At 44.2% G+C, this 14,266-nt stretch overlaps 2 protein-coding genes across 3 annotated transcripts in view; one reads left to right on the plus strand and one right to left on the minus strand.

Annotated features, from left to right (window-relative positions):
- ITPRIP (inositol 1,4,5-trisphosphate receptor interacting protein) overlaps window positions 1–2,641 on the minus strand; it is a 28,556-nt gene extending 25,915 nt beyond the window's left edge. The window contains exon 1 of one of the 2 annotated variants that reach the window (XM_087767208.1): window positions 2,144–2,641. The gene's annotated coding sequence lies outside the window, so the exon portion shown is untranslated. Of the gene's footprint in view, window positions 1–1,926; window positions 2,057–2,143 lie in introns of those variants that run through there. The other variant, XM_087767209.1, reaches the window with a different exon arrangement.
- CFAP58 (cilia and flagella associated protein 58) overlaps window positions 1,894–14,266 on the plus strand; it is a 68,196-nt gene continuing 55,823 nt past the window's right edge. Inside the window, exons 1-3 of the mRNA XM_087766043.1 lie at window positions 1,894–2,263; window positions 3,318–3,361; window positions 11,656–11,937. Coding sequence (XP_087622169.1) covers window positions 1,894–2,263; window positions 3,318–3,361; window positions 11,656–11,937 — 696 coding nt within the window. The remainder of the gene's footprint in view (window positions 2,264–3,317; window positions 3,362–11,655; window positions 11,938–14,266) is intronic.

Raw genomic sequence — 14,266 nt, forward strand, 5'->3', positions numbered from 1 at the left:
ATATCGCACTATATCTGCATTAATTTATTTGCAGGCAAGCTCCAAGATACTGAAACAACAGTCAGTAGGTAGACAGTTGCAAAAGCCAGCCTAAAATTGTCCTTATGAAAACCATTCAGTTTTTCCTTAAAAACCAAACTCAGAAATGAGTTAGATCCACTCACGGAACACCAGTGGTAGGTTTCTGTGGGTCAGATTCCCTCCCTGTTACTCATTGCCACGTAAGGAGGATCACAAGCACTGGCATCCCTCTGAGACCGCCATGCAGCAGAGGCACACGGCAGCCCTTATTGCCATGGAGAGAACCAAGAAAAAACAAAAGGGGAGCAGGACATGGAGCTTTGGTGGTCCTAGTCATCAGATGGCCTGAAACAATCACTCAGGAAAAGCAAAGTCTCCCAGTCCCCAACCAGGACCGTTTAGTCTGACTTGGGGGGGGGGGGGGGGGGGAACAAAAAAAAGGCTGTTCTTAGTATATTGTAATGCTCCAAGCAACAAAAAGAGGAAGATAGTTAGGTGGGGAGGGGCCACCGCCTGAGCTCTTGATATACAGGTACAACGCCTTTGGTGTGCACAGGTTGCTTCTCCCTTGCAGATGCTGCTGGTGCAAACACAGATCACTGCATTCTGTCATGCAAAAATAAAAAAGTGTCATCTACCAGCTGGGAGCCAAGCAGCCTTCAGGGCTGATCCCAGTACTGACACTGGCTCTCTGACCTTTGGCAAATCAATTCACCTCTCTCCACATTTGTGGCAATCACACTTAATATGTGCATTTCCCATGTGGGAGCAGTGTGAAGCATCTATTGTGCTGAAAACAAGACTGAAGAGAAGGTTTTAAGTTTCCATTCCTAATTTCCATGCTCTGCTTTGCCTCAAGGACTGAAGAAACCCCTTTCAAGTATATTAAGGAAATCTGGGACCAGTAGGTTTTCAAAGCAGATGTCTATGAAGGTAGACAGAATCACTTTAGTCAGAGCTGCAGAAAAGCATTATCATCATCACCAAACTGAACTCAAAAACGTCACAAAACAAACCATGCTGCACTACAGCTGCTCTCCTGTCCAAGTGCTGTTTGCCTGGCAGCTCACGGCAAACACTCACGCCTGAAGGAGATGTGCTGGGTATGGCTTAGGCCTATAGCACTCATTAAACACACATTAATAGTAATGTTCGCTTAGAGACACGGCTGGAGCTCATCTTGCCTGACCACATAACAGACACCACTAGCAACACGTACTGTTTTCCTGAAGGATTTTAATTTGGCAGTTCCCAGGAGAACTGCTTCAGTGGGAGATGCCAAGTGGAGATGCAAAGGCCACTAAGGCTCTGGTTGTGCGTGTCAGTTTTACAGCCCATGACTTCCAGTATCCCAGTCCTGACTCACTCTGATTTGAGCTACAAATACCTACTGGCCATCTTCAAAAAGATGCCCACACACATGAACAGCAGCTCTACTAAAAACATCGCTCCTTCTCTCTGTACGCATTACGAGAGTTATACCGTATCTCAGAAGAAAGGCAAAACAGTTTTGTAACAAGCAAAGCCCAAGCCACGTAATAGTGAACATGCCGCAAAGCTCAACGATGCATTTGGCATGGAGTGTATGTGCCTGAGATCACCCCTGGCCTACGGACCCCCCGGGGCTGTCGCGGCCAGCAAAGAGGTGGCTGCGGGGTCCCTATTCAGCAAGACCCGATCCCGCAGAGGATCCCCACGCACCCCACTGAAGAGGGCCACCGCCAATCCTCCTGCAGCTGATGGGGCCCCTGAAAGCCAGCTGCCTTCTCCTTGCGCTTGGCTCCTGCCTAGGCTTCTGGGAGAGGAAAAGTGAAAGATCTGTAGAAACTTTGGCGGGCGCAGTAATCTGCCTCAGGGGCCTGATCCGGTCCGATGCCCGAATGCCCACCGAGACGAGCCACTTACCCATGGAGAGAGCGCAGAACGCAGAAGTTCCTCCGTAAAGAGAAACCGGGGACAGCCACACCAACGCGACCTGTTGCAGGCAGACCCCGGCACCCGCCGCACCTCGTCCTGCGGTTTTGCTCCCCAAGGCCGGCAAACACGGACAAATCCCCCCCGCCCCGATCCGCCCCTCCCTCCCCGTGTGCTCAGGGGCCCCGCAGCCCCGGACGGGACTTACCGGGCCGGGGCTCGGCCGGGGCCGCCGCTGCCGGCGGGGGCTCGGCGCAGACCGGCGGGGTCGGGGCGGCGGCGGCCGCTCCCCGGGGCGTCCCGCAGGGCGGCGGCTCCGCTCGGCGAGGTGCGGGCGAGTCCGCCCAGCCTGGCCGGAGCGGGTTTCCTTTGCTCTTTAATTGGTCTTTTGTTGTTGTTGTTGTTGTTGTTTGTTTCTCTCCTCCTTCAAACCCCCCCCGCCAGCCCTAGGAGCCGAGCCATCCTCCGGCAGGCTGCAGTTTGCTCTCTGAGCTCCCTCCCGGCTCCCCCATTAGCTTCCCAGATGGTTTTGCACTGAGGGCACCGGGAACGGAGAGGAAATGCGCTCATTTTGCTTCTCGGATGTGTTCCGACCTCCTGGTGGTCGTGCCTGAGAGCCAGGGAAGCAGCTGAAACACGTAACCTCGCTTGTAGTTCTTAGCAAAGCAAAGGAGCAGATCCCAGGGGTGCTGAAGCATTTTCCTGCTCAAAGCTGGCACGAGTAGAAACTTGTGAATCTGCCCGACATCCTTGCGAGGCAGAGAAGCGGCACCAGTTTCCTTCTAGGGGTGGGGGAGCTGAGGCACAGCAGGGTTAACTTAACCAATGGTAAAGGCCACTGTAAGGGATTTAAAAAGTGTTTTCCAACACTGCCCTCATTATACAGTTGAAGGGCATCTTCTTACAGATCTAGCAGAGAAATAAGTTTGCTCAACAACTATGACTTCCACAAAGAAGCTTCAGGGCACCAAGTCTGAGCAACAGCATAATAACATGATTTAGGGGAGCTATAGATCTCTTTATCGCACCCTTTCCACAGCATTGCAACAACTGTCCTATATTAACGCTAGTATGGCGTGTTGCATGTTCTCCACCGCTGCAGCTTTGATTTTTGTTTAAGCGCAGGTGGTGGACACGTGCTGTGGTGGGAGACAATCTGCACGTTACGGTGCGCTAAAATTTTGTGATATCAAGAGGGCACCGAGCAAATGTGGTGGCACAGCTTGGCATTGAAGCCATCTAGCTTGTGAGTGATAACTGGGACTGCTAAGTCAGCCTGTTCTTCGAATGTCCTGAAGTGCTTATTGAATTAAGTAACAGTTTTAATGTTATTCAAAGGGTTTGTGTTTGTAAATGTGTTTGTATGGGTATTGTTTCCTTAGTGTCTGAATCAAGTTTATCCAGGTTTATTGGCAACCTGGGTGTTGTTAGTACATTCCTTTCTCATTATGCCATAATCTATGAAAATCATCTCCAGCAAGAGCGGTCCTGGAATCTCTCTGCTTCTGCGCTGCAGGACTCAGCCTGTTTTGGTGCATTATTTATTTCCCCTGGGAACTTCTCAGCAGCAGCAGGAGAGCAAACAGATTCTTCTCCAAGATCACAGATATTCATCACCTAAGCCAAAGGAAAATGTCTGCATAAAGCCTGACAAGGTAGTAATTACTGATTCTGACCATGTATATATATATACACATTGGACAATACAAATCTCCATAGGTTACAGTGACTGTGATTTATGTTCATCTGCAAAACCTCTCTGGGATACAGGTAAGTGAAAAGGGAAAAGGCCTGAACATTTTTCAAAGGAAGGCTCACATCCCAACAGATTATATTACATACCCACCATCCCATTCAGGATCCACTTTCTGTGCCACCTAAGATGGTATAAAATTATGATAACAATACAATACATGTAAATGGAAAAGTCAAACCAAGACACATTCATTTGATTTGTATTAGTTTTTTTGATGCAGTTCAGCAGTTTGAAAGCGGAGGGAAAGCTAGAAGCACATATCCTGACAACTCCAGCACATGATTCATTGTTTGAGTACTGCTGCACTGCAGAAGGCTTAAGATCATTATCTTGCTAAAGGTAGTAATTTATTTGATAATGAGCCAAGCTCCGCTAACCTTACTCAGATGTTGGGCAGGACCTGAAGCTGTGAGCAGTGGAGTAACAGTACCACAGTTCCTCGCACACTAGGACATAGCCTGTGGCTCTGTCATGTGGCTGCTGCTGCAGCAGAAATTAGATATATTATTTCTAAAATGGACTCTAAGATCCCATCAGCAGGAGCAGGACAAGAACAAGATTTGGGCTGAGAGTTAAATTCTAGATATCTTTCTCAGCTGCTTTCAGACATCTTGGAAGACTTGAGGAATTATTTTATTCTTTCCACTAGTATTTCTAAGCCATTACAAAATGAGAAATATTTCCTTAAGCTATTACAAGCAGTAAATAAAAAAAATCATCTTGCAAGACCTACAAAGAGAGAATAGGGAACGATAGGACATGGGTAGGCAAAAGCGAAACGGGTTTTAGTGCAGCTTCGAGCTGTCACCTTCACAAGGAACACAGGAGACGGCTGCCGACCTGGAGCACACAGAGGGATCACGTTAACACAGAGAAAGCAGGAACGATAATCTTGCTCAAGTCGGGCCTTGCTGGGGCCCTACCTTTTATACTGCAAGTGGCTGCGTAAGCCTAAAGGAGACGGCAGCAGGACAGTATTTGAACAGGCACAGCTCAGTGTGACCCAGCAGGGCAGGAGCACGAGTAGACGAAGGGGAGAGGGGAGTGGGGGACTCCCTTCCACCCATGAACATTTCACACCTCCTAGCTACCATGCAAGGAAATGTGCAGGGAGACGGGGTCACCTCCTCACAGCTCACCATATGGTGTCCTCATCTACCCCCTTACACCTGACCTTATAGACGTCTTAAATCGCTGTGATTTCTACAGCCTTCCCTGGGTATTAAGATCTTTTTTAATAGCCTCTTCCTCTCAGAGGACTCAAGCGTCAAGTAGTGAAAGATGCCAGACAAATTTTCAGCTAGGGAAAGATTTGGTGGTTGAGAATTAAAAGGCTGAGGAATAAAATATGAGGGGAACAGGAATCAGAGATTAGGGCCTGGATTCTGCTGCTGGAACAGAAAGGCTGTTGGAAAGCACGGGGGGAGGTTGTTTCTGCTAATGAACACATGACGACTCTAGACATATTTGAAAATCATTTTTAAATACACCCAAATATTCATGATTGGGAAGACAGCCATGGATCAGAACTGGTAAGCAGGTAATGGAAGTTGTCCATTGAACAAACTTGAGTGCTGCGCAGGGCCAAGTATATTTATGTTACCTTGTAGGCTTTCCTTCACATCCTCTTTAGGGATTAACGATGCTGGGCAGCCAGGATGGGACGGGGTCATTTCTGCCAGACTGTTCCTCCAAATACATAGGAGGAAGAGTCCCCCCCGTGTCACTCTCCAAAGCTGTAGGTCAGATTGGTAGCATAAACCATAATACTGGTGGTGGTAGGAGCCCTCAGTGGGCAGCGATGGTGATGAGGATTGGCAGAGCATTGCTTTTCTCCAGCGGTCTTGGAGAATCCCTGTGTTTGGCTCGGAGAAGGCTAGAAGAGAGAAATGTTCTAACAAGCATGGCAGGCCATTGTAATCCTAGTTACAGAACTGGGAGGAAAAACTGGGACAGAAAACTGTTCTGCACTTTCAAACCATGCTGGGGAATAGCAAGTTCAGCTTAATTCCAGGATTATTGACTTAATTTTAGTTGCTTTCCATAATTGTCATCTATTTTATTTTTTATGTAGAGCATGTAATTGTGCGTTATACACAGACCACTTGTCAGCCTTAGCTTCTGTCTCAGAACTAACCAAGCTCTTTATCTGGGTGTTCCTGTTAATCAAAACATTTTCATGATTTAACTTTTTATGAAAATGGTAATGTTTCTTCCTCTTGAGATCATTGGCTCAATTCTAGTGCCAAACATGATCAAAGGTTACTGCTATTTGAGATCTGTTGCGTGATCTTTATGAACGAAGTAGAAAGCCTCAATCCAATTTAAACTGAACAACTGTTCACACTATGAAACTGTCATTTAATTTGAAAATAACAAGAGGCGAGGACATTCAAAAAGACTACAGTAAAGATATCAGTTAGATAATTAAGTAATCGAGGACTGCATAGCGTTTCCTTGTCACTGGAGAAAAAGAAGTGTTTTTAGTAAGCTCTTATTCCTTTTAATACTGCAAACCTGATGTAACTCTGAGAAGACAAATTGGCTTTCAGGGTACGTCCCGAGATGTCAGCCCACTGAGTGTCTGTAGTGTCACTGGTGTTTGAGGCCATGAGGTTGTGATGGATTTCTGTATTGCTGGGGAAATTACAAGACTTGCAGTTAGATAAGTAATATTTATGTAACATATTTGTAATATATATGAAATAATATTTTAATATTAGTAAATTGTTAGCCAAATTTTGCTTTCCTTAGTGGTAATCTCCCATTGATCTGAGCAAATGGAGCAAAACTGTATGCAAATACAGGACCTCATCCATGAACACATGTTCACCCAACCATTATGTCTCCATGTATTAATTAATATTTGTAACACGTTTCTAAACCAGAAAAGCTTGTCAGGGCTGAAAATAGCTGTTGGGGGGGGGGGGGGAGCAGTTTATCAAACCACTGTAGTGGTGGAGTGCCACCTAGTGATACTCGTCCTTACAACAGTATGGTGTGAAGGAAACACATTTCAGCCCCCCCATCTGAGGCTTTCCTTTATCAGTTCTTCTCATCGTTACCTTCCAGTGTCCACAAGTTCATTTTACACTTTCCAGAAGACATGTACTGTCACGGTCCCTGCCCCAAAGCGCTTACATTCTCCTGGGTAACGTTATGGTGAGATTTTACTCTATTTATTTATATCTCTGCAGTAGCCCATAAATCCTTACAGTCAGGAAGTGATGGCTTATCATTTTCATGCCACTACAGTTTAAAACGTGCATTAAATTAACTGCCTGAGGGTTGTGACCTCAAATAAATCAGTGAGCAAATATTTCTTCTCTAGTAACCCTTTCTGCACGCACACAAACACACCCCATGATGCGAACCTCTCTTATGCAGCTGGTGAAACAGGTGATTCTGCTTATTTACCATAAAGTACGGATGTCTCTTGAACAAAGTCAGATATTCAGGGAAATAAATAAAAACCTTTTCGATGAACCGAAACTTTCTGGATCTGGCTTGTCCCTGCTGTTAATGGAGATTTATTTGTTTTTATTGAAGGTGATTTATTTGTTTTTTTTCTTCTGTGGCTGTGGGAGTTTTTTGCTCTTACCAGCAGAAAGGTTTTTCCAGAGCTGGCAACATAGACTTAGTTTAAAAGGAAGCGTTAAAAAGTGATTCCACTTCAAGAGCTCCATCTTGTCTATAGCTTCACGTTATGCCAGGAGCACACCACTTATAGCCATGACAGTCACAACACTATTGCAGGATGGCAGCTGTGGTTATTTCCACTTTACTGATGAATATAAAGCATGGGGAATTTTAAGTGGCTGGTCCCAAGTTACAGGAAATTTTTGCTGAGGTCAGAAACCCAGATGTCCTCTTGAGTGTCAGTCCTGCTCCTTGATCAGGAACCTGTTGAGGCATTCTATAGGTTTGTTGCAGAATTAATTCAAAGTAAATATTTGAGTCTTGTCACAGATTTGTGTCCTGTTTGCACTCTAAAACTATGCGCTGAGTTGTGGTGTTTAAAGGCGTGGTGGCTGCTTTATAAAAAATGGGCATTACCATGAGTTATCGCGAACTCCTGACACAGTCACCCTACTGCGTCTGCACTGCAGTTAGAGGTGCAGCTACCATGACGGTGAACTCGTCAAATTGGAATGAATTTAGCTCAAACAGCAGTTGTCATGAAGACCAGCCTATACAGTCTTGAGTCTGTGAGACCCCTTAGAGCATCTCACAGGACACAAATCACCAGGAGTTTGAAAAACAGAAGCTCACGGGAATGCCTCAATAAATGAGTATCATTTTTGGACACATTTATGCTGTTACCCACAAGTGCAAACATGAACCTAAAGCACAAAGGTAACTACTTCCCTTCATAAGTTTCCAATCCTGTTTTGTTGTTAAAGCCATAAGCAAGAGTATAATAAATATCAAGGTTATATATTTAAGATGTAAATGTGAACGCTTTTTTCTTATATCATATAATCTTTTTTTTTTTTTTTTAATTCTGAGCATATCCCCTTCCTCCAGCAGTATTTTGCTAGCGAATTAAAAATCATGTCTTTTGGTATTTCTTTACACATGCAGCTCTTTTCTTTTAAAGGCCTATGAGTTCGGTCCTCTTCAGAATCTGAAATCCTAGAATCAGGGAATTTACCATGATCATCTTCCTGGTAATTTTATTATGTAAGAAACATCAGTACAAAAGAAAATGAGGAAAAAGAAGAGTGCAAAACTTTTAGAAAAGGAACTTTATTAGTTTTTTTATTAGAAGCATGCTTTGAAATGATTGAAACTATGTTTCAGCATGTAGGATATTGTGTAAATTAAGTCATACATATAGAGAATACATTATAAAATGTGTATTATTCTCCAGTTCTAATGGTAAAATCAGACCTTTTGAAAGCATCCATTTGAAATTGCCTATTTTGCCACGTAATCAGTAAAATGAAGTGGTACAATTCAGGCTTCATTAAACCAGGAGGAGAAGAAGTTTTCCATCGTCATTATTAGTTTCAAGTGGTACATTAAGGTCATAACCAACATCCATTCTGCTAGGCAGTGTGCACATGGTACAATACATTCCCTGCCCTAAAAAGCTATCAGATGAAACAGTTTGTGACCCCATAGAGGTAAAACCAAGTAAACGGCCTCAAATTGCTCCAGGGGAGGTTTAGGTTGGTTATTAGGAAAAACTTCTTCCCTGAAAGGGTAGTCAGGCACTGGAACAGGCTGCCCAGGGAAGTGGTTGAGTCCCCATCCCTGGGGATATTTAAAAGATGGGTAGATGTGGTGCTTAGGGACATGGTTTAGTGGTGGACTTGGCAGTGCTGGGTTAACGGTTGGACTTGATGATCTTAAAGGTCCTTTCCAACCTTAATGATTCTATGATTCTGTGATTTCAAGAGTTTGGGAGCTGGGAGTGGAGCAAACAGCAGGAGCTGATCCTTGCACACAGCTCTCGAGGCGCAGAGCCACTCTCCTGCGTTCCCTTGTTCTACGCCGTGGTCTGTACAATATCATTCACACACGCACAGACAAGCCAGTGTGAACAGTCAGGTGCAATGAAATGACAGAAGCCAGGCTCCAAATGTCATTTGTGCCCCCAAACCGCACAAATCCCCTTTTATCGCCTTCCACAGGACCGACCCTGCCTCCCTCCGTGCCTTGAGGGGACGACTGACTCTTCCTGCCCAGCCGCTGCACCTCGCTGGCCCCGCTGCTCTGCTCACGGAGCCGCTCCTGGCCTTTCCTGTCAGAGGAGAAATATTCCTCAGTGTCCTTGATTCAAATCCCTGATGGCTGAGTTTCAACAGCAAGATGGACAGCTTTGGAAGAAAACCCCGCGGCCGAAGGGACGGGGCGGGGTGACCAGGGTCTTGTGCAGGGCCGCGACGGGCCTCTCTCAGTAGACCTCCGGGCCGTGAGCCCACAGAGCGGTGCGGCGCAGACGGAGCCCCCAGGGCCCCGGCGGCAAACCCGGCCTCCGCGCCCCACGGGCCGCCGCGGCGGCCACAACGGCCCCTCCCGCCGCCCTCCGGCCCCGCCCGCCGCTGTTGCTACGATACGGCGCGGCGGCCTCTGCACCGCCGCGGCCTGGGGCCGCCACAGCACCGGCACCGGCACCGGCACCGGCACCGACCGCCGCCCCGGGCCCTCCCGCCCCCATCCCGCCGGCAGCATGGCTGAGGTGAGCCCTCCCTCACTCTCCATCCCACACCTGATTTTTGGGTGGGGCGAACGCTGTGCCTCAGAATAAGCCCGACTACATCTTCTGTATCATCTATATACCGTATTTATGCGTTGAGTTACTTCTGTGAGCAGAGCTCAATTAGATCCTGTGTAGAAAGCAGGAGCAATTACGCTACTTGTACATAGGCAGTAATAACACTTACATTTTAGGAACACCTGCTACTTTTAAGATCATGGGTGTGATTTTTTTTCCCCTCCCATGTGCTGTTACTGCTCTTCTTTTAACTCTATTTATGATCACAAATGGAAATGAGATCAAAACTGAAGGTTTGACGTTGGAGAGGAGGAAGAAATAAGAAGAACCCCAAAATCGTTGCTGTGAGCACCAGAGGGGTTTGAAGGGGCGACGCACCGAACTTCGGCCATGCCACGCAGACCGCCCTTCCACCCAACAGCAGCCTGGGTTTTAATATTTAAGTTGCCTTTGCTGTTTTCCCATTGAAGTTTCTGACAAAAACCCCCTCAAATCAGAGCCTTGGCAAGGAGGGGGGATTTGGAGCCAGTGGCTCTGCCTCGTCGCACTTGAAGTCATAAGGGTCCGTTTTTAACCCTTTAATTTAACATTTTCCAGGTAGCGTGAACTTATGTACTCTCCCCCCCCCCCAAAAAAAAAATCAATGAAACAAATGAAATGTGTTGTTTTGCTCTCAGAATTTGTTTTTTTTAGAATTTTGAAAACTCTCACGTTTAAACGGTTTGTGTTCAAATGGTGAGTAGGGGCCTGAACCATTTTTGAAATAGCAGTCCATTAGTTTGCAGGGGAGATATGAGGGCAGATTTTTAAGGCTGTGGGAGCTGTGCCTCTCCTCTGTGAGGGGGACTCTCCATAGGTCCATGGCCGGTGCTAACAGGAGAGCTGGTTTCCTAGCCAAGTGAGTCCACCTCGGAGATGCGATTATAGGGGTATAACTAGACTTCAGATTGCAGCGTAGAGATGTTCCAGTCAGTTTTGAGCAAGGTTGAGTAATGAAGCAATATATCTGTGACAGCACGAAGCATCCCATGGGCTGATTTACCTTGCTGCTTAGCAGATCAAGCTAGCTCCCAAGAAGTGGCCATACTGCCTCCACTTAGTATGATTGTGTTCTGTTGAAGGCTATAATGGAGGCTTATTTTAAGATGTTTTGAAAAATATTGGTGGAATTTGGTGTCCAGCAACCGAGCTGGCAAAATCTGGCGTCAGAACTGAGCTAGATCAAAAATGTCCCCTGTGAAAGGTTTAACAGTAGCATTTCCTGCAGAGGAAGGATTGGCTGCATTGGCATTACTGGAGCTTTCAGACACGCTTATCTGCAAGTGATTTGCTGGTGCTATCTGCATAGAAAGCATAAACTAATCAGACTTTAGAGTGTAGAGAACTGGGAAGAATTGAGGCTAAAATACTGGGCTTCCTGAATAGTTGATGTATTATTTAAACACTACCACAATGATGATATACTTTATAGACCTATCTTTAAAGTAGTTGTGGTACTCAATTACAGGAAGTCTGACTGTTAAAGCACAAGTTATTTCAGTAAAATCGGGGGAGATCTGTTTGAAAAATAGCCTGCAATGTGCATATCATATGCTAGCAAGAGAATTGTTATTTCAGAAAATTTTGTCATGATTTCTTAGTAGCTGTTACACACTCAGTATATTGCTTTTTTATATTCTGGGGTCATAAGTGAGATGTTGAATTCCTCCTGTTTTTTGATTATGTATCTCATTTCATTCAGGAAAAGTCTGGCAAACCATATCTAGAAGAAAGTGCATTTGAAGCACTGGAAAAAGACTTCCAAGAAGTCATCGATCTACTTAAGGGAGATAAAACTCTGGAAAAATTTCGAATAGAATATGAGAAGCTTCATGCTGTTATGAAGAAGTCTCATGAAAATGAAAAGCGTCTCATGGAGAAATGCAGGGAGCTGAATGCTGAGCTTGTGGTGAATTCATCTAAAGTAGCTGCACTCACAAAGCTCTCTAAAGATGATCGGGGAACTATATCATCAATGAAGACGGTAAAGTTTTGAATAGAATTAAATATGATGTGCAAATTGTTAATTAAAAACATGGTAATAAGAAAAGCATCTACAAGAACACTTTATTTTATGTAGAGAACTAGCCAGAGGACTAACTATAGCGCTGCCATCTCCAGTTCTTTAACCTCTGCTTTGCTACCAATCTCTGTATTTCTTTAGCTTGATATTTTTACTAGTCCCAGTCAAATTCTGTGTTTATTTGCACTAAAGCACCTCCATTGGCTTTCAAGTACTCACTAATAGTTCTTGTTTAAGCTTCCCCTCTGTGAAATAGAGCATTTCCAACTCAATATACAGTTTTTGAGACTGGATTCATTAATATTTTTGAAGTGTTGCTTGGATGTTAACTATTGCCAGAACGTAAAAAAATCTACTTACTTGCTGAAATATGGGTTGTAGACCAGGGAAGTGTCATCAACTCTCATAAATAAATGTTTCATGGTGTTTTTGAAAAGGAATCCTATATAGCATTTCAATGTGATTTTACCAATTTACTCTGATGTGTTCTTTGTTATTATTGATTTGAACTCTGTCAAATCAAAGTGCTTGACTCGCTAAAAACAGTCGATGTTTTTAGCTTTACAGTGATGTTTGACTACCAGAAACCTAACGCTGCCAAATGATCAGAAGACTGTATTTTGAACTTTTTTCCTTCTGATGTTTTAAAAGCTCAGGCTGTGGAACCTAGACAGGCTTTAATTTAGCATTTAGTTGAGAAACCTCCATGCTTTACAATAAAGTGTTTTGTTCCAGTAAAATAAATTCAGTGTAACAATCCAGAGTGATCTATGAGGACTACAGAAAGAGAAGTTCTTTGAAATGAAGTTTCTTGTCCTTAGAATTCGGAAGAAAATACGCTCAGAGTAAATACAAATAGCAGTGCTGTCGTCCTATGGCTGCAGCTTACAAGCCCATGGTACTGCTCAAAGCATCCTCAAGGAGGAGGAAAACTGTGTAGAAAATCTTGTTGATTTTCACTGCTGCTAATCAAAAGCTGGTAGGTGGGTGTCAGGAACCACGACGATCCTTAACATTTTCTTTCTGCCATTACATGGCAATACTCTGAGTGTGAACAGCAGCAGAGGCAATCCTTCAAGATGTTCTCAAGCTGGGGAGACATTGCCTTAGTAATGTCATAAAACTGAGAAGCGTAAGTGTAGGAAAAATAAGAGCCTTTTCAGCAGCTAATTTGAAGCTTAGGCAAGGTGTGGCTTAACAATACCACCTACTATTGAACCAGCTAAGAGATTTTGTAGTGAAAAAGCTGCTTGACAATATGATCCTATTAGAAATGATGTGCAATGCACAACAGGTGACGTTTCAATTCTAGTGGTGTGCTGTGGGCCAAATAAACAGCACTGATACTTTTTCAGTTTGGTTATGAGAATCAGTATTTCCCTTAAATGTTCAGGAATTATTTGGCTATTGTTTAAAATGTTCATGTCATGTTTTGGGGTTTTGTTTGATATACCCTTCATATTTCATGTTATTCTCCTTTCTGAAGGGAAGTTCCATTGCAGCTGTAGTGTTTCACTACAATTTTGCTAACATTCAAAAAATGTGTTTTGCAAGTGCCCAAGACAAGTGTTGAGGAAAGTTCAAGTGCTAAAATAGCAAAGATTATATTCTTCAGCGCTAAATTAAAGAAACAATCATCTGTTCTACTGTTTCATTATTTACAAAAGATAGGAGAATCCCGGTGGGGCTGTTCCTGTAAAAATGGTATAGTTGCTTCAAATTAAGGCCCTAAATCTTGGTGACTTGATGGGTCATCAGGGTAACAGGTGTACAGCTTTCCTCTCCTAGGTCATTTTCTCATATACAAATAAAAGTTGCAGAAGCAAAATTTTTCTCTGTGTGAAGCCTCATTGTAATCAGAAGGATTTGTTTAGGGGCAGGGGTTAACTACACAGATCAGTGGCTGGTAAGACCCAGGTCAATAATAATCAATAGCTGTTAACTGTCTGATGGTTGTTCAGGGCTCTGTTTTGTAGTTTTAATAAACCGGACATAATAGTCCGCTGTTTCCAGTCATATCAAAGGAGCAAAGTGCCAAGCTGAACACAAGGGTATACAATTCTGTTTATCATTGACAGGGATACTCATCCACAAGGCTGCACTGGAAGAACCCTAGAAGGGGAATTTATAGGAGCTTGTACTACCTGCTTGGAATTACCAAGTTTTCAGTTTCCCGGGGTATCAGTCCAATATACAAAGAAAGCATTTCAGTAATTCTAATTTTCTGAGCAATGAAACTGATGTGATCTTTTGGGGTATTTAAAGAAAATAAAGTAAGGCAGTCACACTT

The sequence above is a fragment of the Nipponia nippon genome, unplaced genomic scaffold (genome assembly GCF_047370975.1).
Source record: "Nipponia nippon isolate SJK-2023a ecotype South Korea unplaced genomic scaffold, ASM4737097v1 scaffold_3, whole genome shotgun sequence".
Lineage (NCBI taxonomy): Eukaryota > Metazoa > Chordata > Aves > Pelecaniformes > Threskiornithidae > Nipponia > Nipponia nippon.